Raw genomic sequence first — 26,287 nt, 5'->3', positions numbered from 1 at the left:
GAAAAAGGCATTCCGGATGAAGTCATCCCTACCCTGATCAAAGCCAGGAAGGATGTAACCGCAAAGCATTATCACCGCATTTGGCGAAAATATGTTGCGTGGTGCGAGGCCAGTAAGGCCCCGATGGAGGAATTTCAACTAGGTCGATTCCTGCATTTCCTGCAAACAGGATTGTCTATGGGCCTAAAATTGGGGTCCATTAAGGTTCAAATTTCGGCCCTGTCAATTTTCTTCCAGAAAGAACTAGCTTCAGTTCCTGAAGTTCAGACGTTTGTAAAAGGGGTACTGCATATACAGTCTCCTTTTGTGCCTCCAGTGGCACCTTGGGATCTCAATGTAGTTTTGGGGTTCCTAAAGTCACAATGGTTTGAACCACTTGAATCTGTGGAGTTAAAATATCTCACATGGAAAGTGGTCATGCTGTTGGCCCTGGCCTAGGCCAGGCGCGTGTCAGAATTGGCGGCTTTATCCTGTAAAAGCCCTTATCTGATCTTCCATTCAGACAGGGCGGAATTGAGGACTCGTCCTCATTTTCTCCCTAAGGTGGTTTCAGCGTTTCATCTGGACCAACCTATTGTGGTACCTGCGGCTACTAGTGACTTGGAGGACTCCAAGTTGTTGGACATAGTCAGGGCCCTGAAAATATGTTTCCAGGACGGCTGGAGTCAGAAAATCTGACTCGCTGTTTATCCTGTATGCACCCAACAAGCTGGGTGCTCCTGCTTCTAAGCAGACTATTGCTCGTTGGATTTGTAATACAATTCAGCTTGCACATTCTGTGGCAGGCCTGCCACAGCCAAAATCTGTAAAAGCCCATTCCACAAGGAAGGTGGGCTCATCTTGGGCGGCTGCCCGAGGGGTCTCGGCTTTACAACTTTGCCGAGCAGCTATTTGGTCAGGGGCAAACACGTTTGCTAAATTCTACAAATTTGATACCCTGGCTGAGGAGGACCTGGAGTTCTCTCATTCGGTGCTGCAGAGTCATCCGCACTCTCCCGCCCGTTTGGGAGCTTTGGTATAATCCCCATGGTCCTTACGGAGTTCCCAGCATCCACTAGGACGTCAGAGAAAATAAGAATTTACTTACCGATAATTCTATTTCTCGTAGTCCGTAGTGGATGCTGGGCGCCCATCCCAAGTGCGGATTGTCTGCAATACTTGTACATAGTTATTGTTAACTAAATCGGGTTATTGTTGTTGTGAGCCATCTATCCAGAGGCTCCTCTGTTATCATGCTGTTAACTGGGTTCAGATCACAGGTTGTACGGTGTGATTGGTGTGGCTGGTATGAGTCTTACCCGGGATTCATAAATCCTTCCTTATTGTGTACGCTCGTCCGGGCACAGTATCCTAACTGAGGCTTGGAGGAGGGTCATAGGGGGAGGAGCCAGTGCACACCAGGTAGTCCTAAAGCTTTACTTTTGTGCCCAGTCTCCTGCGGAGCCGCTATTCCCCATGGTCCTTACGGAGTTCCCAGCATCCACTACGGACTACGAGAAATAGAATTATCGGTAAGTAAATTCTTATTTTTCAGCCTGTGACATGGCAGTTGGGAGCTGATTAGCTGGTACTTTTTATCCGTCCACTTTCTTTCTTCAAGGCTTAGTACATAGGGGGTCATTCCCAGATGATTGCTTGCTAGCGGTTTTTAGCCATGCAAACGTATAGTCGCCGCCCACGGGGGAGTATATTTTCGCTTTGCAGGAGTGTGAACGCCTGTGCAGCAGAGCGCCTGCAAACACATTTTGTGCAAAACAAGACCAGCCCTGTAGTTACTTATCCTGTGCAATGATTGCTGCGACGAGTGACACGGTAATGACATCAGATACCCGCCCAGCCACGCCTGCGTTTTTCCAAACACTCCCAGAAAATGGTCAGTTGACACCCAGAAACTCCCAATTCCTGTCAATCTTCTTGCGTTCGGCTGTGCGATTTGGAATAGTCGCTAGAACCAGTGCAAAACCACAAAGGACTTTGTACCCGTACGACACGCGTGCGCATTGCGGTGCATGCCCTATTAGCCGTTTTTTTCACTGATCAATACGCAGCAAACAACGGCAGTTAGCGATCAACTCTGAATGACCCCAATAGGCCTTTAAGACTCCTGCTTTGTGCTGCAGTAGAAATCTGGGAAAACAGTTAAACTTGTGAGCCGAAGAACCATTAGCCCAACTCTGTTAACCCTTTCTGTGCATAATGCCTTTTGACAGAGGAGCAGAGTTTTCTTGGGGGGGTAAAGACCCATGCATTGTAATTTGCAATTTACTTGGGCAGCATTACATAATGTGTGTACTTGTAAAGTAATTCAGATAAAGTGTGTTTACGATCTTTTATTGCACGTTTCATTAAATGTTAGGTGGTGGACATCATGAGAGTCAATGTGGACAAAGTTCTGGAGAGGGATCAGAAATTGTCCGACCTGGATGATCGGGCCGACGCCCTGCAAGCCGGAGCTTCGCAGTTTGAGACCAGCGCAGCCAAGCTAAAGAGGAAATACTGGTGGAAGAACTGCAAGGTGAGGGGAGCGCTCCCTGCCCAATCTTCTTAATATAAAAGTGATTATAAATGGGATAAGCTACAAGTATACAGTATGTTCTCTGAAACTTTAGTGTTGGTTATGATTCTAGAACAGAACACTGTCCACCGTTCGATGAAATATCGAATTAATGCAATTTGAATCAATCAATCAATTCAGACACAGTCCACGGCTTAATGAGCTAAACCATGCAAAACGATAGTATAGTGAATACACTTTACAAAAGAACATCACTTGTATAAATGCACATAACCGCACAAAGTGGGTGGGCTCAGCATGGGTTGTGGTCACAAGTGAAATTACACTGCCCGGAAGTGGGTGGGCTTGGCCTTGGTGGTAACTAAGGCATAGGAGGGACAGATGAAACGGCAGTAACTGGGTAGTCTCAGCCATGGCTGTGGTTTTGGTATACAGTGCATCCAGAAAGTATTCAGCGCTTCACTTTTTTTCCACATTTTGTTATGTTACAGCCTTATTCCAAACTGGAATAAATTAAATTTTTCCCCTGAAAATTCTACACACAATACCCCATAATAACAAAGTGAAACAAGTCTTTGAGATTTTTTGCAAACTTATTAAAAATAAAATAACTAAGAAATCACATGTACATAAGTATTCACAGCCTTTACTCTATTACAGCCTCAAGTCTTTTTGAATATTATACCACAAGCTTGGCACACCTATCTTTGGGCAGTATCGGCCATTCCTCTTTGCAGCACCCCTCAAGCTCCGGTTGGATGGGAAGCGTCAGTGCACAGCCATTTTCAGATCTCTCTAGAGGTGTTCAATCGGATTCAAGTCTGGGCTCTGGCTGGGCCACTTTACACAGGGTTGTCCTGAAGCCACCCCTTTGATATCTTGGCTGTGTGCTTAGGGTCGTTATCCTGCTGAAAGATGAACCGTCACCCCAGTCTGAGGTCAAGAGCGCTCTGGAGCAGATTTTCATCCAGGGTGTCTCTGTACATTGTTGCATTCATCTTTCCCTCTATCCGGACTAGTCTCTCAGTTCCTGCCGCCAGAAAACATCCCCACAGCGTGATGCTGTCACTATGCTTCACTGTGGGGATGGTATTGGGCTGCTGATGAGCGGTGCCTGGTTTCCTCCAAACAAGACGCCTGGCATTCACGCCAAAGAGATCAATATTTGTCTCATCAGATCAGAGTATTTTGTTTTTCATGGTCTGAGAGTCCTTCAGGTGAATTTTGGCAAACTCCAGGCGGGCTGCCATGTGTTGTTTTTTTTTTTTACTAAGGAGTGGCTTCCGTCTGGCAACTCTACCATACAGGCCTGATTGGTGGTTTGCTGCAGAGATGATTGTCTTTCTGGAAGGTTCTCTCCACAGAGGAATGCTGTAGCTCTGACAGAGTGACTATCTGGTTCTTGGTCACATCCCTGACTAGGGACCTTTCTCCCTCGATCACTCAGTTTAGACGGCCGGCCAGCTCTAGGAAGAGTCCTGGTGGTTCTGAACTTGATGGAGGCCACTGTGCCAGTTGGGACCTTCAAAGCAGCAGATATTTCTCTTACGTCCTAGAGGATGCTGGGGACTCCGTAAGGACCATGGGCTATAGACTGTCTCCGCAGTAGACATGGGCACTATAAAGAACTTTAGATGGGTGTGCACTGGCTCCTCCCTCTATGCCCCTCTTCCAGACCTCAGTTAGATCCTGTGCCCAGAGGAGACTGGGTGCACTACAGGGGAGCTCTCCTGAGTTTCTCTGAAAAAGAATTTTGTTAGGTATTTTATATTCAGGGAGCACTGCTGGCAACAGGCTCCCTGCATCGTGGGACAAAGGAGAGAGAAGCAGACCTACTTAAATGATAGGCTCTGCTTCTTAGGCTACTGGACACCAGGTCTCACCCTCGCCGTTCGTCCCGGAGCCGCGCCGCCGTCCTCCTCACAGAGCCGGAAGATAGAAGCCGGGTGAGTATAAGAAGAAAGAAGACTTCAAAGGTGGCTGAAGACATCAGATCTTCTCTGAGGTAACGGGCAGCGGTAACGCTGCGCACCATTGCTCCCACACACAACACACACAGCGGGCACTGAAGGGTGCAGGGCGCAGGGGGGACCCCCTGGGCAGCAATTATAAACCTCTTGGGACTGGCTAATAATATATATAGAGGCTGCGGAGGCACTATATTATAGAATCCCCCGCCAGTATAGAAAATTTGAGCAGGACCGAAGCACGCCGCTGAGGGGGCGGAGCTTGATCCTCCAACACTAGCCAGCGCCATTTTCTCCACAGCACACTGCAGAGAAGCTGGCTCCCTGGACTCTCCCCTGCTGAACACGGTGACAGAGGGCAAAAAAGAGGGGGGGGGCACTTTTTATTGGCGCAGTGAGTGTATATTTATATAAAAGCGCTGTTTGTCTGGGAATTTGGTTTCCAGTGTCAGTTGGCGCTGGTTGTGTGCTGGCATACTCTCCCTCTGTCTCCCCAAAGGGCCTTATTGGGGAACTGTCTCCATATAGATATATCCCTGAGTGTGTCGGGGTGTCGGTACGCGTGTCGACATGTCTGAAGCGGAAGGCTCATCTAAGGAGGAGGTGGAGCAGATGATTGTGGTGTCTCCGCCGGCAACGCCGACACATGATTGGATGGATATGCTGAATGTTTTAAATGCAAATGTGTCTTTATTACATCAGAGGTTGGACAAAGCAGAGTCCAGGGATAGAACAGGGAGTCAATCCATGGCTTTGGCTGTGTCACAGGGCCCTTCAGGGTCTCTGAAACGTCCCCTGTCCCAAGTAGCAGACACTGATACCGTCACGGATTCTGATTCCAGTGTCGACTACGATGATGCGAGGTTACACTCAAGGGTGGCCAAAAGTATTCATTATATGATTATTGCAATAAAGGATGTTTTACATATCACTGATGACCCCTCTGTCCCTGACAAGAGGGTACACATGTTTAAGGAAAAGAAACCTGAGGTAACCTTTCCCCCATCTCATGAGCTGAACGCGTTATTTGAAAAGGCTTGGGAAACTTCAGACAAGAAACTGCAGATTCCCAAAAGAATTCTTATGGCTTATCCTTTCCCTGCACAGGACAGGTTACGGTGGGAATCCTCACCCAGGGTGGACAAGGCGTTAACGCGATTGTCCAAAAAGGTGGTGCTGCCGTCTCCAGACATGGCCGCCCTCAAGGATCCTGCTGATCGCAGACTGGAAACTACCTTAAAATCTATTTATACACATACGGGGGCCTTGCTCAGACCGACAATAGCGTCGGCTTGGGTTTGTAGCGCTGTTGCGGCTTGGACGGATACCTTATCAGCTGACATTGATACCCTGGATAGGGATACCATTTTATTGACCTTAGGTCACATTAAAGACGCAGTCTTATATATGAGCGACACTCAGAGAGACGTTGGTCTGCTAGGTTCGAGAGCCAACACCATGGCGATTTCTGCTAGGCGAGCCCTGTGGACCCGCCAATGGTCGGGTGATGCCGACTCAAAGAAGCATATGGAAGTTTTGCCTTACAAAGGTGAGGATTTATTTGGGGAAGGTCTCGCGGACCTGGTTTCCACAGCTACCGCGGGCAAATCTACTTTTCTCTAACGTCCTAGTGGATGCTGGGAACTCCGTAAGGACCATGGGGAATAGCGGGCTCCGAAGGAGGCTGGGCACTCTAGAAAGATCTTAGACTACCTGGTGTGCACTGGCTCCTCCCACTATGACCCTCCTCCAAGCCTCAGTTAGATTTCGTGCCCGGCCGAGGTTGGATGCACACTAGGGGCTCTCCTGAGCTCTTAGAAAGTTATAGTCTTAGAATTTGTTCTTTTCAGTGAGACCTGCTGGCAACAGGCTCACTGCAGCGAGGGACTAAGGGGAGAAGAAGCGAACTCGCCTGCTTGCAGCCGGATTGGGCTTCTTAGGCTACTGGACACCATTAGCTCCAGAGGGATCGACCGCAGGCCCAGCCTTGATGTTCGGTCCCGGAGCCGCGCCGCCGTCCCCCTTACAGAGCCAGAAGCAAGAAGATGGTCCGGAAAATCGGCGGCATGAAGACTCCGTCTTCACCAAGGTAGCGCACAGCACTGCAGCTGTGCGCCATTGCTCCTCTCACACACTTCATACTCCGGTCACTGAGGGTGCAGGGCGCTGGGGGGGGGCGCCCTGAGGCAGCAATAAAAACACCTTGGCTGGCAAAAATACCTCAATATATAGCCCCAGGGGCTATATATGAGGTAAATACCCCTGCCAGAAGTCCATAAAAAACGGGAGAATAGGCCGCGAAAAAGGGGCGGAGCCTATCTCAGCACACTGGCGCCATTTTCCCTCACAGCTCCGTTGGAGGGAAGCTCCCTGGCTCTCCCCTGCAGTCTACAAGGGTTAAAAAAGAGAGAGGGGGCACTAAATTTAGGCGCAGTATACATTATATATATATATATATATATATATATATATATATAGATATATATAGATATAGATATAGATATATATATATATATATATATATATATATATATATATATATATATATATATATATATATATATAGATATATATATATATATATATATATATATATATATATAGATATAAAGCTATAGGGGACATAACTCAGTTAGTCCCTGCAGTATATAGCGCTCTGGTGTGTGCTGGCATACTCTCACTCTGTCCCCCCAAAGGGCTTTTGTGGGTCCTGTCCTCGTTTAGAGCATTCCCTGTGTGTCTGCGGTGTGTCGGTACGGCTGTGTCGACATGTTGAATGAGGAGGCTTATATGGTGACGGAACAGAGGCCGATATATGTGATGTCGCCCCCTGTGGGGCCGACACCAGAGTGGATAGAGAGGTAAAAGGTATTAACCGACAGTGTCAACTCCTTACATAAAAGGGTGGATGACGTAACAGCTGTGGGACAGCCGGCTTCGCAGCCCGCGCCTGCCCAGGCGTCTCAAAGGCCATCAGGGGCTCAAAAACGCCCGCTCTCTCAGATGGCAGACACAGATGTCGACACGGAGTCTGACTCCAGTGTCGACAAGGTGGAGACATATACACAATCCAATCCGTGACTTGATCCCGGCAATAAAAAAAGTGTTATACATTTCTGACTTTAACCTCTATAAATGGGTTTTAGGTTTGGGGAGAAAAAACAGGCAGTGTTTTGTTCCCCCATCAGATGAATAAATGAAGTGTGTGAAAAGCGTGGGTTCCCCCGTTAAGAAACTGGTAATTTATAAAAAGTTACTGATGGCGTACCCTTTCCCGCCAGGAGGGGCCCCAACAGAGGAATTTCAACTAGGTCGATTTCTGCATTTCCTGCAAGCAGGAGTGACTATGGGCCTTAAATTGGGTTCCATTAAGGTACAGATCTCGGCTCTGTCGATTTTCTTTCAAAAAAGAACTAGCTTCAGTACCTGAAGTTCAGACATTTATAAAAGGAGTGCTGCATAGTCAGCCCCCGTTTGTGCCTCCTGTGGCACCTTGGGATCTCAACGTGGTGTTGAGTTTTCTTAAAATCACTTTGGTTTGAACCACTAAAAACCGTGGATCTGAAATATCTCACATGGAAGGTGGTTATGTTATTTGCCTTGGCTTCTGCCAGGCGAGTATCAGAATTGGCGGCTTTGTCTTGTAAAAGCCCTTATTTGATTTTCCATATGGATAGGGCAGAATTGAGGACTCGTCCCCAGTTTCTCCCTAAGGTGGTGTCAGCGTTTCACCTGAACCAGCCTATTGTGGTGCCTGCGGCTACTAAGGATTTGGAGGACTCCAAGTTGCTAGACGTTGTCAGGGCCCTGAAAATATATGTTTCCAGGACGGCTGGAGTCAGAAAATCTGACTCGCTGTTTATCCTATATGCACCCAACAAGCTGGGTGCTCCTGCTTCTAAGCAGACTATTGCTCGTTGGATTTGTAGTACAATTCAGCTTGCACATACTGTGGCAGGCCTGCCACAGCCAAAATCTGTCAATGCCCATTCCACAAGGAAGGTGGGCTCATCTTGGGCGGCTGCCCGAGGGGTCTCGGCTTTACAACTTTGCCGAGCAGCTACTTGGTCAGGGGCAAACACGTTTGCAAAATTCTACAAATTTGATACCCTGGCTGAGGAGGACCTGGAGTTCTCTCATTCGGTGCTGCAGAGTCATCCGCACTCTCCCGCCCGTTTGGGAGCTTTGGTATAATCCCCATGGTCCTTACGGAGTTCCCAGCATCCACTAGGACGTTAGAGAAAATAAGAATTTACTCACCGGTAATTCTATTTCTCGTAGTCCGTAGTGGATGCTGGGCGCCCATCCCAAGTGCGGTTTATCTGCATTACTTGTACATAGTTATTGTTAACTAAATCGGGTTATTGTTGAGCCATCTGTTGAGAGGCTCTATTGTTTCATACTGTTAACTGTGTTTCATATCACTACAAGCTAGACTTCGAAGACATGCCTCCTCGCCGGAATTTGAGATCGGCTCTACCGGCTTCTCCCCCAGAGAGGGAGATAGTTTTAGCTGCAATTCAAAAACTGTGTCGACAACAAGTGGTTGTCGAGGTTCCCTTAGTTCAACAGGGGAAGGGGTACTATTCTACCCTATTTGTGGTCCCGAAACCGGATGGCTCGGTCAGACCCATTCTAAATTTAAAATCCCTAAACCTGTACTTGAAAAAGTTCAAATTCAAGATGGAATCGTTCCGAGCAGTGATCTCCAGCCCGGAGGGGAGGGGAGGAATTTATGGTGTCACTGGACATAAAGGACGCATACCTTCATGTCCCCATATATCCCCCTCATCAGTCGTACCTGAGATTCGCTGTGCAGGACTGTTATTACCAGTTTCAGACGTTACCGTTTGGGCTTTCCACGGCCCCGAGGATTTTCACCAAGGTAATGGCGGAAATGATGATGCTCCTGCACAGGCAGGGAGTCACAATTATCCCGTACTTGGACGATCTCCTGATAAAGGCGAGATCGAGAGATTAGTTGCTGAAAAGCGTGGCGCTCTCCCTGAGAGTGCTGCAGCAACATGGCTGGATTCTGAATCTACCAAAGTCACAGTTGGTTCCAACAACTCGGCTATCATTCTTAGGCATGATTCTGGACACGGAACAAAAGAGGGTTTTTCTCCCAATAGAAAAAGCCCAGGAACTCCAGAACATGGTCAGAGACCTGTTAAAAACGAAAAGGGTGTCAGTCCATCAATGCACTCGAGTACTGGGAAAAATGGTGGCGACCTACGAGGCCATCCCCTTCGGCAGGTTTCATGCGAGGACGTTTCAGTGGGACCTTCTGGACAAGTGGTCCGGGTCCCATCTTCAAATTCATCAGAAAATACGCCTGTCCACCAGGGCCAGAGTGTCTCTCCTATGGTGGCTGCAGAGTGCTCACCTTCTAGAGGGTCGCAGGTTCGGCATTCAAGACTGGGTTCTGGTAACCACGGACGCGAGCCTCCGCGGATGGGGAGCAGTCACACAAGGAAGAAATTTTCAGTGGATATGGTCAAGCCAGGAGGCTTGTCTACACATCAACGTACTGGAATTGAGGGCCATATACAACGGCCTACGTTAAGCGGAGAATCTTCTTCGCGACCTACCGGTTCTGATTCAATCAGACAACGTCACAGCAGTGGCTCATCTAAACCGCAAGGCGGAACAAGGAGCAGAGTGGCAATGGCGGAAGCCACCAGGATTCTGCGCTGGGCGGAAAATCACATTAGCGCTTTGACAGCAGTCTTCATTCCGGGAGTGGACAACTGGGAAGCAGACTTCCTCAGCAGACACTATCTCCATCCAGGAGAGTGGGGACTTCATTAAGAAGTTTTTGCAGAGATAATAAGTCAGTGGGGACGTCCTCAAATAGACATGATGGCGTCACGCCTCAACAAGAAGCTTCGGAGGTATTGTGCCAGGTCCAGGGACCCTCAGGCAGTAGCTGTGGACGCCCTGGTGACACCGTGGGTGTTTCAGTCGGTCTATGTGTTCCCTCCACTTCCACTCATCTCAAAGATATTAAAAATCATAAGACGGAAAAGAGTGCAGACAATACTCATTGTTCCAGATTGGCCTCGAAGGGCCTGGTATTCCGATCTTCAGGAAATGCTCACAGAAGATCCGTGGCCTCTTCCTCTCAGTGATGACCTGTTGCAACAGGGTCCCTGCGTGTTCCAAGACTTACCGCGGTTACGTTTGACGGCATGGCGGTTGAACACCGAATCCTAGCTGGGAAAGGCATTCCAGAAGAAGTCATCCCTACTCTGATGAAGGCTAGAAAGGAGGTGAATGTGAAACATTATCACCGTATCTGGAAAAAGTATGTATCTTGGTGTGAAGCCAAGAATGCTCCTACGGAAGTTTTCCATCTGGGCCGTTTTCTCCACTTTCTACAGACAGGAGTGGATATGGGCCTAAAATTAGGCTCAATTAAGGTTCTGATTTCAGCCCTATCAATTTTCTTTCAGAAGGAATTGGCTTCTCTCCCAGAAGTTCATACTTTTGTAAAGGGAGTGCTGCACATACAGCCTCCTTTTGTGCCTCCAGTGGCACCATGGGACCTTAACGTGGTGTTAAGTTCCTAAATTCTCACTGGTTTGAACCTCTTCAAACGGTTGAATTGAAATTTCTCACTTGGAAGGAGGTCATGTTGTTGGCCTTGGCATCTGCAAGGCGGGTGTCTGAATTGGCGGCTTTGTCTCACAAAAGCCGCTATCTGATTTTCCATGTGGATAGAGCTGAATTAAGGACTCAATTTTTGCCTAAGGTGGTTTCATCGTTTCATATGAACCAACCTATTGTGGTACCTGTGGCTACGAAGAAATTTGAGGATTCCAAGTCCCTTGATGTAGTCAGGGCCTTAAAAATATATGTAGCCAGGACGGCCCGGGTTAGGAAAACAGAGGCACTGTTTGTCCTGTATGCAGCCAACAAGGTTGGCGCTCCTGCTTCTAAGCAGACTATTGCTCGCTGGATCTGTAACACGATTCAGCAGGCTCATTCTACGGCTGGATTGCCGTTACCAAATTCGGTTAAGGCCCATTCCACTAGGAAGGTGGGCTCTTCTTGGGCGGCTGCCCGAGGTGTCTCGGCATTACAGCTTTGCCGAGCGGCGACTTGGTCGGGTTCAAACACTTTTTTGATAAATTCTACAAGTTTGATACCTTGGCTGAGGAGGACCTCATGTTTGCTCAATCGGTGCTGCAGAGTCATCCGGTCTGGAGCTTTGGTATAATCCCCATGGTCCTTACGGAGTCCCCAGCATCCTCTAGGACGTAAGAGAAAATAAGATTTTAAACCTACCGGTAAATCTTTTTCTCCTAGTCCGTAGAGGATGCTGGGGACCCATCCCAGTGCGGACATATTTCTGCAAGGCTTGTATATAGTTATTGCTTACATAAGGGTTATGTTACAGTTAAGATCAGTCGTGGGCTGATACTGTTTTGTTCATACTGTTAACTGGTTGCGTATATTCCATGTTATACGGTGTGGGATGGTATGAATCTTGCCCTTAGATTAACAAAAATCCTTTCCTCGTACTGTCAGTCTCCTCTGGGCACAGTTTCTCTAACTGAGGTCTGGAGGAGGGGCATAGAGGGAGGAGCCAGTGCACACCCATTCTAAAGTTCTTTATAGTGCCCATGTCTCCTGCGGAGCCCGTCTATACCCCATGGTCCTTATGGAGTCCCCAGCATCCTCTACGGACTAGGAGAAAAAGATTTACCGGTAGGTTTAAAATATTATTTTTTCCGTACCATTCCCCACAATCCTGTCTCAGAGGTCTGTAGACAATTCCTTTGATTTAATGCTTGGTTTGTGCTCAGACATGCACTGTCAAGTGTGGGACCTTATATAGACAGGTGTGTGCCTTTCCAAATCATGTCCAATGAACTGAATTTACCACAGGTGGACTCCAATTAAGCTGTAGGAACATCTCAAGGATGATCAGTGGAAACAGGATGCAACTGAACTCAATTTTGAGCTTCATTGCAAAGGCTGTGAATACTTATGTACATGTGATTTTCTTTTTATTTATTTTTTTTAAATAAATTTGCAAAACTCTCAAAAAAAATTTCACGTTGTCATTATGGGGTATTGGGGAAAAAAAATAATTTTATTCCAGTTTAGAATAAGGCTGTAACATAACAAAATGTGGAAAAAGTGAAGCGCTGTGTATACTTTCTGGATGCACTGTATGAGTGATAGATTCTACAGTGAAAAGTGAATGGACCCAGTGTTGGTAATGTTCTATAGAACATGAGTGACTGATGACAGCGGCACGTGGCAGAACTCCACCTTGGTGGGGGTCCATGCCATATGAGAGACAGATGACACAACAGGAAGTGGGCAGGCTAAATCTTGGTGGGGGTTCATAGTACACGAGTGACGGATGACCCATCAAGAAGTTGCCGGGCTCAGTCTTTGAGGTGGTCTATGACCTAGAAGTAGGCTTGCCATAATATTCCTTTTAATTTAGGACACCTATGATTTACACAGGTGCTGTGGCTGGTTAAAATCAGGAAAATAACAAGCGTATGTATGCGGGACGGATAACCCAACAGGAAGCTGAGGTGGGCTCAGTGTTGGTGGTGGTTTATGGCACATGAGTAACAGATAACCCAACAGCAAATGGATGGCTCGGTCTTGGTAGTAGTCTATAGTACAAGAGTGAACAATTAACATAACCTGAAGACCGCCTTAAATTTCTCAATCAGTTGTCATTCAGGGGGCTGCTTGTTGGTGTATATATGTGGTTCCATAGTTGGGACACTTTAGGTCATGAACGTGTTGCTGATGTCTCACTTGCTCTTAATAGCTGATGAAGTAATTTTATCCATGCATGGTACAATATTCTCAGCAGTAATCCTTTCTTCTTGTCTTCCTAGATGTGGGCAATACTAGTAGCGGTAGTGGTGGTAATAATCATCATTATTATTGGTGAGTGTTTTAGATTCTGTACATATATTAGCAACGGATTGGCATCCTTATTGAATTGATGATTGGTCTGAAATAAACTGTGTCCTATGTCTGAATAGCTTTAGTGTAGACTAAATATCCAGGGCTAGATTCTGCCCTGAAGGGAAAATGCAATGGGGATTGGTCTGTCTGTCCATTAAATGGGCGGCGACCGTGCAGTCGCATGGAAGTAATCAGTCTTGTAAGGGTGTAGACTAACTTCTGCATTTCTACATAGCCTGTGGACAGAGGTGAAACTCCTGTTTTCAGATTAATCTCTTGCGCCCTGCCTGGAGTGGGTGCGAATCCCAATATTCATGTCAGTTGCGGATGGAAAAGCAGTATCCCTGGCTGGCTTTCCACTACTCACCATGCGCAGAATGTGTCAAATGCAGAATCGAGCCCCTAGTCCTTTCCCAAAGCTGCTAGAGCAGGTGTAAGCAACCTATGGTGTGCTAGGGTTATCAGTTCACAATTGCCAATTCTGTGTTTGGTGCTTAATAGTCCTTTCTTGCTTGTTCGTTAGTATCTAGTCTACATCAGTACATTAAATGTAAACAGATTGCTGACACTATTCTCCAACAACCCATCGAATGCTGTTCTACCACTAGAGGTGGTCTGTGTTCATGGAGTTGAGCAAAATGATATATATTTTTTTTAAAGATCTTTTAAGACTCACAAGGATGGTGCGACTTACAGGTTAGTTATGGGAGTGTGGCAGGCGTATTGATGAATTGTTTGTGATGCTTAATCGCTGCATAGGAGGCCATATACAGATGCAGAATCTGCACCTGACATAGGGCTGGGGTGTCTGCGGTAATACAGCATCTACAGAAGCTGTAAGGGGGCGCCTCTGTCCTTGCACATTTGTATGCATCTATGTATGCTAGGAAAGTGCTTTGTGGCGACATTTGCTTAAAGCTGCAGACGTGTGACCACTGGCAAAAGACCTCTGAATTGCGCTCAGTTTCACGGCTCACTTCCAACTGCTGCCGTCTGTTCAATACCTGCATGTGAAAACTGCAGTACAGATGTAAAAGAACGGTTTTGATTGTTGCTCTTTGAAGTCTTAATTCATTTTAGTCAGACAGCCTGTAGATGGGGCTCTGAATATTTGCTACTGTATTTCTGTACAGTCTATCTTCTGTGCCAAGTCTCTTCGGTACTGTGTGCAAAGTAAATTCTATTACAAAGGAAATGTATTCTGCCAAGATCTCCTCATAGCGGCTGCATGTGAGAACACGCATGGGGAAAGCAGGACAGGTGACACGGGTTACCTGTTAAGCCGCCATACAGCGGACAAAAATAATTACAAACTATCCGATGCACGACTGTTCTGAGTGTACTATTCAATGTATTTATTTATTACCATTTACTTGTACAGCACAAGCATACTATTGTGCTTCATAATTAGAATGTACCAATCAACCATGACATTGAAGCCATAGACATTAAAACCACCAGGTGAAATTAATAACATTTATTAATTATATTGGCACCTGGCAAGGGGTAGGATATGTTAGGCAGCTAGTGAACAGTCCGTTCTTGAAGTTGTTGCGTTGAAAGCACGAACAATGGGCATATGTAAAGCCCTGCGTGACTTTAACTGGTTCAGAGCATCTCCAAAATGGTAGTTCTTGTGGGGTGTTCAAAGTATGCAGTGGTTAGTCTGTACCAAAAGTGGTCCAAGGACGCACAACCAATGAGCAGGCAACAGGGGTCATGGGCAGCCAAGGTTTATTGATGCATGTGGGGAGCGAAGACTAGCCCGTCTAGTCCGTTTCGACAGAAGAGCTTCTGTAACGCAAATTGTTGAAAAAGCTAATGCTGGCTGGAATAGAGAGGGGTTAGCAACACAGTGCGTCACGTTTGCTGCGTAGCCTCAGGACGGTCAGAGCACCCATGCTGGACCCTGTCTACTACTGAAAGTGTATGCAATGGCCACCTGAGCGTCCGAACTGGACCATGAAGCAATGGAAGAAGACAGTCTAAGGAATCACATTTTCTTTTACATCATGATGATGATGATGATGATGATGATGGCCAGGTGTGCATGCCTGGTTTACCTGAGGAAAAGATGGCACTAGGATGCATTATGGGAAAAGGGCAAGCCTGTGGAGAGAGTGTGATGCGCTGGGCAATGCTTTTCTGGGTAACCTTGGATCCTGCCATTCTTGTGGTTGTTACTTTGACATGTACCCCCTACCTAAACATCATCCACTGATGGCAGTGGCTTCTTTCAGCTGGATAATACACTCTGCCACACTGCAAAAAAAATGTGCAGGAATAGTTTGAGGAACATGGCCAAGGGTTCAAGGTGTTGACTTGGCCTCCAAATACCCCAGATCTGAATCCGATATGGGAGGTGCTGGAAAAACAAGTCTGAGCCATGGATTCCCCAACTCGCAAATTGCAGGACTTACAGGATCTACTGCTAACATCTTAATACCAGATACCACCGTACACCTTCAGAGCCCTGTGGAGTCCATGACTCAATGGGTGGGAGCTGTTTTAGCGAAAGGAGAGGGCCTACACAATATTAGGCATGTGGCTTTAATATTCTGGCTTATCAGTGTGTATGAACAATAATCGGTCACTGCTGAAAAACAGAAGAAACCGGTAGTGAACCTTTCAAACATGTTCTATCGTTCAGGCTGTCCTGCCAATTTAGTTCAGTGTATGGAGGCAGCCAAAATCTATAGCATTGCTCAGCCCTTCATACCCATTAGTCGGATTGTTGCCTACATATTTCAGGCATTATTCTGGGAACTGTCGCACCTTTTGAAAGACAAAAGCACAGCTACAAGAGCTAATGTGTCTGCGCTCCGGTTCTCCAGTTCTGTAGCATAGGATTACTGTGATGCCCCTAGCTGGACTTGGCAGTGATTCTATTTTATTGATTAGCATATGGGCACCATTACAGAAATAGTTTACTAGTTCCCCAAAGTTATAAGACTGTCAAATGATGTACAGTTGTCTGCTGATCGGGCTGATCCTTGCACAGTGTATGGCTGCAGCCGAGCGCCAATTATCGGTCTGTCCAACCTGTCAGCATGCTCCACAGGTGATAATTAGTGCTCTTAGACTCTCCATCAGACAGACTTTTATCTCTGTGTAGGGCAGGGTTTCCTAAATCTAGATACAGGGACCCCTAACAGTACATGTTTTCCAGATCTCCTAGCTGGTGGTTTCATTACTGGCTGATACAGGTGGAGCTAATTATTTGACTTGTGATGCTGAGGAGAGCTGTAAAACATGCACTGTTAGGGGTCTCTGAGGACTGGAGTTAGAAAAATACTGGTGTATGGCAATGCCCGATACCTGGTCTATAGGTCTGATGGTGAGTTTGATCTGTCAGTGTGTGGCCAGCATTGCACATACATATTTATAGTGCTCTGGGTAATAGGCATGGAAGGTAGCTTTTATAAAATGTTTTACAGACTAACAGTACAAATGTCTTTTAGATAGCTTCAAGCCTAAATTGCGGTGTGTGTGCTAAAACGACTGCTGGTCCGCCAGATATCTGCTCAGTACTTCTGACACAGCCAAATCTGACTTGGATCTGACCTTTCATTAGTGGTGGTTGAGCGAGACTTATGTGACATGTTCTAGGTCTGATAAATGGGAGACATCGGGGCTGTGCTTGGACTTGATGTCCCTCTTCCCTTCTTTGAACTCTTGTTCTTTTTAATGTTTTCCAGTGTGGGCTACGACAAGCTGAAGATGGATGTCGAATGAAGCTGACCATTGATGAGCAAGAGTACCCCATATCTTCTGTCGTTTAAGTCCTTTTTAGTAGTTTAGGGCTGGTATTTTCTCTTGTTTGGCGTTTAAGTGCCTTTACTGAGATATTTTGAACACTTACTTTTTTTTTTTAAATGCAACAAAGCACGTTTGCACAGTCTAAATATAACTTTAGCAACTTTATTACTTTTTTTCATGTTCACCCTTTCCTGGGTCTGGGGTAATTTTCCTGTATACATCGTGACTTACATTGTGCATTTGTACTACTGCGTAGCCGCCTTTTAATTGTTATGAGACTGTAAGAATTACTGCGAGTCTGCCTTTTTCTTAAAATATTTAACAGTGCAGCTTTTCATACTAAAATATCATTCGGATGGTAAAATCTCAAACATTCCAAAAACCTGCCCTCTGTTACCTTGATTACAAAATTGCAAATAGAGAAGTTCTGAGTCAGGTTGGTTTTTTAAATTGGCATTGTAGGTTTGCCTCTTTCTGGCTAGACATATTACCAAGTGCCTCTTCATAATGCGCATGTTGGTCCGGTTACTGCACAGTAACTTGGAGGACAGCGAGTTACTAAAATGTAAAACACTGGTTGCCGACATCCTACCGTGTGATGCTGCCTTACTGGGAGCTGATGAAACGTGGGTTTTGTAACATACAATTCCGTCCCAACTCTTGCCATGGTGTTATGGGGGTGTCAACCCCCCCCCCCCACACACACACACACACACACACACACACACACACACACACACTAATTTTTTTAAATAGTTTATATAAAGCTAACTTGAAGAGTGTGATTTTATATATCTCTTGCACTTTAAGCTGCATTTAACATTAGCGCCTTGTGACTGGCCTTGTTTGATTGATAGATATATATATATATATATATATTATGCACAAGGCACTGTATGAAGGCCATTTCCTCCTTTAAAAACAAAAAAACTTTTTTTCCTGTGTAAATACAACTATGCCATCATTCCCACCTTCTCTTTAGGCACGAAGTATCTTTGGTTTAGGCGAGTGTGCCTTCAATGCCCTAATGGGCAATCTAAAACCTGCTAAGCTAAGCAGGCTTACATGATCGATCCAACTAACACGAACAAGAGAATCCTTTTTAAGGAGGTGTTCTGAGAGAAGATTAAAGCAATGCTCCCCTACGATCCAAGCTCCACCCACCACATCTGCTGTGGGGTCCTTGCTTTCTGTAAAGGTCCCACTCCAGCCGCTCTTATCACCCTGGATGCGCAGGCATCGCTAACCCTACCCTGACGACCTCTTTGTACCGGAATAACAAATCAGCGGGTAAGGGCATGAGTGGGAGTGTGCAATGCAGTCACTACACCTATCTATGGATATAACACATGAAGCGTGGTAAGGGTATGCCGTTTGTTTTTCATTTTATTCTATTTTAATGCCACATAAAAACCTAAATTTTTATTTACATTTTGGGAAGCTGTGCCCACTGTGTGACATCATGCAGATACCGTGACAGATCCATAAATAGATTTGTGAGGTCAGGCACTGTGGTGACAAATAGTGTACCCACACCTTCCATGTCACGTTAAGTGAGCTCATCTCTGCGTCTCAGTGTCAGAAAGTGACTGTTCTAATAAGCATATGTCACCTGTCCCCTATTTATGTAGCCATGTTGCTGAAAGTTGCCCTAAAAAAGTTAACTCCTTGTTAGCCGAGGCTTTCAATATTAGTATCCTATATCCATATTATTTATATCCGTTCGATTCAGAATTCTAAACCTGACAGTGCGGCATTAAATATTCTGCACAGTTCCAGAGCTGGAAGTAGTGACTATTCGGATCGCTGATACAGAAACCTAAGTAAACGGCTTCTGTTGCCTTTCTCTGTAATGGTCATGCTGACTTGTTGGTTTTACTTGTATCCAAGGCTACCAGCAAAGCCAGGTCATTTAGATGAATGATTACTGCTTTTAGCCAACGGTGCCTGGACCTGTGCCTTCCTCTGAACTGTTATTAACCATTTCTTACCAAATACTCCCTCTCTCCCCCACCCCCCTTCCCCCCGACAAAATATTGCAACTAGTTTTCCAAAGAGGGATTTCTGCCGTAAGTGCCTTGTACCAATAAGTGCCTGTAGCTTGTGTTCTGCCGCAATATTTGCAAATATTTTGTTGCCAAAGACAAGGGGTCCGCTGGTTTTGTTAATCTATCTTGGCACCTGTATAGTAGAGCCTATGTGTACACGTATATACACACACACCATTGTCTAACTTCATGGTGTGTTCTCTTCTAAGAAGTAAGAGGTCACCACCAATGTGCTATGACCATGTTTGGGTGGAGGGGGGCGGTAAAAATAGTGACTCCAGCATATCTCAGCCTATTCACGAAGTCTGGGGTACACATCAGTAGTAGCTAATTAGTTCATCAGGCCTAGCCCTGGTTAGGATATAGGGACTTGGTTTATCTGTCACATGGCTTTTTGAAGGTGGTAGGGGGTGGTTAGCAAACCCTAAATGTGGCATAGAACACACCTGTCTAGACGTTGCATTCAAAGGGCTGCCAATCTTTGTTATATCCTACGCTCCTTTTTGTTGGTTTATAAATTAATGTGATGATAAAGCAAAAAAGAAAACTAATTTTGGTATCCCTTTTCATGAATTCAGGTAATTTCTTGTTTGCATATTTTAGGTCTATTGTAAACTAACTTGCTTTTGTTGTAATAAAGTCATTTCTGCAGTTATTACTTTGTTTTCTCTTTACTTTCAAATTGCAATGTGTTTTTATGTTGCTGTGATCAGTCTATTATAGGAGACAAATTTCAGTTGTTACGCCACAGTATTACAGTGCACATGGCTGTCTGTTCTTTGCACGACGGAGGATCTAAGAGGGTCATTCCGAGTTGATCGTAGCTGTGCAAAATTTTTGCACAGCTACGATCATCTTTCCTGACATGCGGGGGGACGCCCAGCACGGGGCTTGTCTGCCCTGCATGTCAGTCTGGCCCCCTCGCAGAAGTGCAAAAGCATCGCACAGCGCCGATGCCTTTGCACTTCAGGAGTAACTCCCGGCCAGCGCAGCTTTAGCGTGTTGGCCGGGAGCTACTCCTCCCTGGCCCGCTGCGTATGACGTCACGCAGCCGCTGCGGCCCGCCCCCCGTTCGGTCCGGCCACGTCTGCGTTGGCCGGACCGCGCCTACGAAACGGCGGCCAAACGCCACCGTTTCGCCCCCTCCCGCCCATCGATCGCCTCTGCCGGTCAATCGGGCAGAGGTGATCGCTATCCTGCTACGGCCTTCGGCCGTCCCGCAGGCGCACTACGGCGCATGCGCAGCAAGGACCTGCTCGTTCTGCTGCGTTAAAACGCAACGAGTGAACGGGTCGGAATGACAGCATAAGTGTTTCCAATGCTACAGCTTAGGCTGCGGGTACCACTGATAGGTCCTCTGACACTGTGTTCAAATCCTTAATGGTAGGCAGCATGCTGTATAAATGTGGGTCCACATTTGTATGGGTGTATTATTCTTTATACATTAGTGGTGTCTATAGCAATGGTTCTACTGCAGTATAGACACAATCTTGCATATGTTTGCACAAGTGTGGGTGTGTTTGAGCCCTCTTTTTCTTTGTGGGGGGCAGGGTAGGGGGAGTAAATCTTCATAAATGTAGTCTCGGGAGAGAATTATCTGGCCTTGTAAAGAGGACCAGAGATGTTGGCCATAGAAACCAATTCGATTCTCGCTATCCTTTTTAGTACATTCTACAAAGTCTAAAGGACATTACTCACTTCTTATTCTTCTAGATCAGTGATGGCTAACCTTGACACTCCAGCTGTTGAACTACATATCCCAGCATGCCCTGCTACAGTTTTGTTATTTGGCCATGCTAAAACTGATGCAGGGCATGCTGGGATGTGCAGTTCAACAGCTGGAGTGTCAAGGTTAGCCATCACTGTTCTAGATCTATCTGCTGCCTTTGACACTGTTGACCACTCTCTTCTCATACAAACACTACAATCCCTAGGTCTTTAAGACACAGTCCTTTCTTGGTTCCTATCCTACCTATCTAATCACTTCTCTGAATCTACCTCCCTCCTCTTCGCTACCTCTTTCAGTTGGAGTACCACAAGGCTCAGTCTTAGGTCCTCTACATTTCTCAATCTGTACCTCATCTCTTGGTAAACTAATCAGCTCTTTTGGATTTCAGTATCATCTGTACGCAGATGATACTCAAATCTACCTATCCTCCCCTGATCTGTCTCTGTACTGGGCCGTGCCACTGAATGCCTTTCTGCAATTTCATCTTGGATGACATCTTGCCACCTCAAACTTAATATTTCAAAAACAGAGTTAATTATATTTCCACCGGCCAATAGTAGGTACCAACCTGATATCTCGATCACTGTTAAACTCGACAATCAACCCTACCCCACAAGCTCGCTGCCTAGGTGTCATTCTTGACTCTGATCTGTCCTTTGTTCCCCACATTCAATCTGTCTCAAAATCATGTTACATACATCTAAAAAACATATTCAAGATACGACCATACCTTACACAAGACACTGCTAAAACTCTAATCCATGCTCTCATTATCTCCTGCATTGATTATTGCAATAGTCTCCTAACTGGTCTTCCCAAAACAAGACTCTCACCACTACATTCTATTCTGAATGCAGCTGCGGGGCTAATCTTCCTCGCTAGACGTTCGTCTGCAGATCCACTCTCAGTCCCTCCATTGGTTACCTGTATTCTACTGTATTCAATATAAAATACTTTTACTCACACACAAGGCCATTAACCAAACTACACCAACGTACATCACTTCGCTTATCTCAAAATATCTCACAACCCGACCTCTTCGCTCTTCATAAGATCTGCGTCTCATCCACACTCGTTGCACGCTTCCAGACACGATTGCAGGACTTTCTTCGGGCTGCACCCACTCTGTGGAATGCCTTACCACGCACAATAAGACTCTCCTCTAGTCTCCAAACCTTCAAGCGTTCCCTGAAAACTCTCATCTTCAGGCAAGCATATCAAATTCCAAAACTGCCCACATAACTTTCATAAACTTTCCTATCAAATTGCATCCACTCTGCACAGTCCACACACATTCACATGTCTTCTCATTCTTCACTTTCTCCGGTAGAGTCCACAAGTTATCACAGAATAACATTGGGATATGATGAAGCAACAGCGGATTTGCACCGGTCAAAGCTTTTCGGCCTCCCAGCATGCAATGGGCCAGTCCATATATTCCCGCCTCCTGGCTCAGGCAAATCCGTTTTCTGGTTGGTGCGGCAGAAGCCGGACCATGGTCAGAGGGCTGCTGGTTTTTAACAGCCCTAAGCGTTCTTATTTTATTTTTATAGTCTTACTATGTTTTCTTGAGTGATCTTTCTAAAAAGCGTCTTTTATACAGTGCCTTGCTAAAGTATTCACCCCCCTTTGCATTTTTCATGTTTTGTTACCTCACAACCTGGAATTAAAATGGATTGTTTTGAAGGTTTGCATCACTTCATTCACAGAACATGCCTACAACTTTGAAGATGTGTTTTTTATTTTTTATTGTGAAGCAAACAACAAATGGGACAAAATAACAGAAAACTTCAGCGTGCAAAACTATTCACCCCCCTAAAGTCAGTACTTTGTAGAGCCACATTTTGCGGCAATTACAGCTGCAAGTCGCTTTGGATAAGTCTCTATGAGCTTGCCACATCTTGCCACTGGCATTTTTGCCCATTCCCCAAGGCAAAACTGCTCCAGCTCCTTCATGTTGGATGGTTTCCGCTTGTAAACAGCAATCTTCAAGTCTGACCACAGATTCATAATTGAATTGAGATCTGGACTTTGACTAGGCCACTCCAACACATTTAAATGTTTCCCCTTAAACCACTCAAGTGTTGCTTTAGCAGTATGCTTTGGGTCAAGGTTCTGCTGGAAACTGAACCTCCGTCCCAGTCTCAAATCACAGGCAGACTAAAACAGGTTTTGCTCAAGAATATCCTTGTTTTTAGCACCATCCATCTTTCCCTCGACTCGAAACAGTTTCCCAGCCCCTGCTGCTGAAAAACATCCCCACAGCATGATGCTGCCACCACCACGTTTCACTGTGGAGATGGTGTTCTTTGGGTGATGGGATGTGTTGGGTTTGCGCCAGACATAATGTTTTTTCCTTGGTGGCCGAAAAGTTCAGTTTTAGTCTCATCTGACCAGAGCATCTTCCTCCGTACATTTAGGGAGTCGTCCACATGCCTTTTGGCAAACTCAAAATGCCTTCTTATTTTTAACACTAAGTAATGGCTTTTTTCTTGCCACTCTTCCATAAAGCCCTGCGCTATGGAGTGTACGGCTTATTGTGGTCACATGCGCAATTACACCAGTCTCTGCTGTGGAACTCTGCAGCTCCTTCAGGGTTACTTTTGGTCTCTGTGCTGCCTCTCTGACTAATGCCATCCTTGTTTGGCCTGTGAGTTTTGGTGGCCGGACCTCTCTTGGCAGGTTTGTTGTGGTACCATGTTATTTCCATTTGAAGATGATGGATTTGATGGTGCTCCGGGGGATAATAAAAGATTTTGGTGGTTACAATTTTTATTATTATTTATATATATTTTTTTTTATAACCCAACCCTGACTTGTCCTTCTCAACAACTTTGTCCCTGACTTGTTTGGAGAGCACCTCGGTTTTCATGGTGTGATGCCTCTTGCTTAGTGGTGTTGCAGCCTCTGGGGCCTTTCAGAAAAGGTGTGTTTATGCTGACAGATCATGTGACACTTAGATTACACACAGGTGGACTTCATTTCACTAATTATGTGACTTCTGAAGGTAATTGGTTGCACCAGAACTTTTGAGGGGCTTCATAGCAAAGGGGGTGAATACATATGCTCATGCCAATTTTCAAACTTTTATTTAGAAAAATTTATTTTTTATATACATTTTTTTTTTTCTCATTTCACTTCACCAACTTAGACTATTTTGTGCAGATCCATCACATAATATTCAGATAAAAAAAATAATAAGAATTTACTCACCGGTAATTCTATTTCTCGTAGTCCGTAGTGGATGCTGGGGACTCCGTAAGGACCATGGGGAATAGACGGCTCCGCAGGAGACTGGGCACACTAGAAGAAAGATTTGGTACTACCTGGTGTGCACTGGCTCCTCCCTCTATGCCCCTCCTCCAGACCTCAGTTAGGATACTGTGCCCGGAAGAGCTGACACAATAAGGAAGGATTTTGAATCCCGGGTAAGACTCATACCAGCCACACCAATCACACCGTATAACTCGTGATATTTAACCCAGTTAACAGTATGAAATACAACTGAGCCTCTCAACAGATGGCTCAACAATAACCCTTTAGTTAGGCAATAACTATATACAAGTATTGCAGACAATCCGCACTTGGGATGGGCGCCCAGCATCCACTACGGACTACGAGAAATAGAATTACCGGTGAGTAAATTCTTATTTTCTCTGACGTCCTAGTGGATGCTGGGGACTCCGTAAGGACCATGGGGATTATACCAAAGCTCCCAAACGGGCGGGAGAGTGCGGATGACTCTGCAGCACCGAATGAGAGAACTCAAGGTCCTCCTCAGCCAGGGTATCAAATTTGTAGAATTTAGCAAACGTGTTTGCCCCTGACCAAGTAGCAGCTCGGCAAAGTTGTAAAGCCGAGACCCCTCGGGCAGCCGCCCAAGATGAGCCCACCTTCCTCGTGGAATGGGCTTTCACTGATTTAGGATGCGGCAATCCAGCCGCAGAATGCGCCAGCTGAATTGTGCTACAAATCCAGCGAACAATAGTCTGCTTAGAAGCAGGAGCACCTATTTTGTTGGGTGCATACAGGATAAAAAGCGAGTCAGTTTTCCTGACTCCAGCCGTCCTGGAAACATAAATTTTCAAGGCCCTGACTACGTCCAGTAACTTGGAATCCTCCAAGTCCTTAGTAGCCGCAGGCACCACAATAGGTTGGTTCAAGTGAAAAGCTGATACCACCTTAGGGAGAAACTGGGGACGAGTCTTCAATTCTGCCCTATCCATATGGAAAATCAGATAAGGGCTTTTACATGACAAAGCCGCCAATTCTGACACACGCCTGGCCGAAGCCAAGGCCAATAACATGACCACTTTCCACGTGAGATATTTGAGATCCACGGTTTTAAGTGGTTCAAACCAATGTGATTTTAGGAAACTCAACACCACATTGAGATCCCAAGGTGCCACAGGAGGCACAAAAGGGGGCTGAATATGAAGCACTCCCTTTACAAAAGTCTGAACTTCAGGCAGTGAAGCCAGTTCTTTCTGGAAGAAAATCGACAGAGCCGAAATCTGGACCTTAATGGAACCCAATTTTAGGCCCATAGTCACTCCTGACTGTAGGAAGTGCAGAAAACGACCCAGCTGAAATTCCTCTGTAGGGGCCTTCCTGGCCTCACACCACGCAACATATTTTTGCCAAATGCGGTGATAATGGTTTGCGGTTACTTCTTTCCTGGCTTTTATCAGCATAGGAATGACTTCCTCCGGAATGCCCTTTTCCTTTAGGATCCGGAATTCAACCGCCATGCCGTCAAACGCAGCCGCGGTAAGTCTTGGAACAGACAGGGCCCCTGCTGTAGCAGATCCTGTCTGAGCGGTAGAGGCCATGGGTTCTCTGATAACATTTCTTGAAGTTCCGGGTACCAAGCTCTTCTTGGCCAATCCGGAACCACGAGTATCGTTCTTACTCCTCGCCTTCTTATTATTCTCAGTACCTTTGGTATGAGGGGCAGAGGAGGGAACACATAGACCGACTGGTACACCCACGGTGTCACTAGAGCGTCCACAGCTATCGCCTGAGGGTCCCTTGACCTGGCGAAATATCTCTTTAGCTTCTTGTTGAGGCGGGACGCCATCATGTCCACCTGTGGCCTTTCCCAGCGGTTTACCAACAGTAGGAAAACTTCTGGATGAAGTCCCCACTCTCCCGGTTGTAGGTCGTGTCTGCTGAGGAAGTCTGCTTCCCAGTTGTCCACTCCCGGAATGAACACTGCTGACAGTGCTAGTACGTGATTTTCCGCCCATTGGAGAATCCTTGTTGCAGTGAGCCTGTTGCCAGCAGGTCTCACTGTAAAATAAAAAACCTAATATATACTTTC

At 46.0% G+C, this 26,287-nt stretch overlaps 1 protein-coding gene across 2 annotated transcripts in view; it reads left to right on the top strand.

The window, feature by feature from the left end:
* VAMP3 (vesicle associated membrane protein 3) overlaps positions 1–19,890 on the top strand; it is a 114,450-nt gene extending 94,560 nt beyond the window's left edge. The window contains exons 3-6 of one of the 2 annotated variants that reach the window (XR_010188664.1): positions 2,357–2,515; positions 12,967–13,040; positions 13,356–13,407; positions 17,127–19,890. Coding sequence is in view for 1 of the 2 variants with exons in the window: in XM_063943380.1 (XP_063799450.1) it covers positions 2,357–2,515; positions 13,356–13,407; positions 17,127–17,146 (231 nt within the window). In the remaining variant the exon portion in view is untranslated. The remainder of the gene's footprint in view (positions 1–2,356; positions 2,516–12,966; positions 13,041–13,355; positions 13,408–17,126) is intronic. The other variant, XM_063943380.1, reaches the window with a different exon arrangement.
* The last annotated feature ends 6,397 nt before the right edge of the window (positions 19,891–26,287 follow it).

Source organism: Pseudophryne corroboree, chromosome 10 (genome assembly GCF_028390025.1).
Source record: "Pseudophryne corroboree isolate aPseCor3 chromosome 10, aPseCor3.hap2, whole genome shotgun sequence".
In the NCBI taxonomy this organism is placed as follows: Eukaryota; Metazoa; Chordata; class Amphibia; order Anura; family Myobatrachidae; genus Pseudophryne; species Pseudophryne corroboree.
This window is presented reverse-complemented; position numbering and strand designations above follow the sequence as displayed.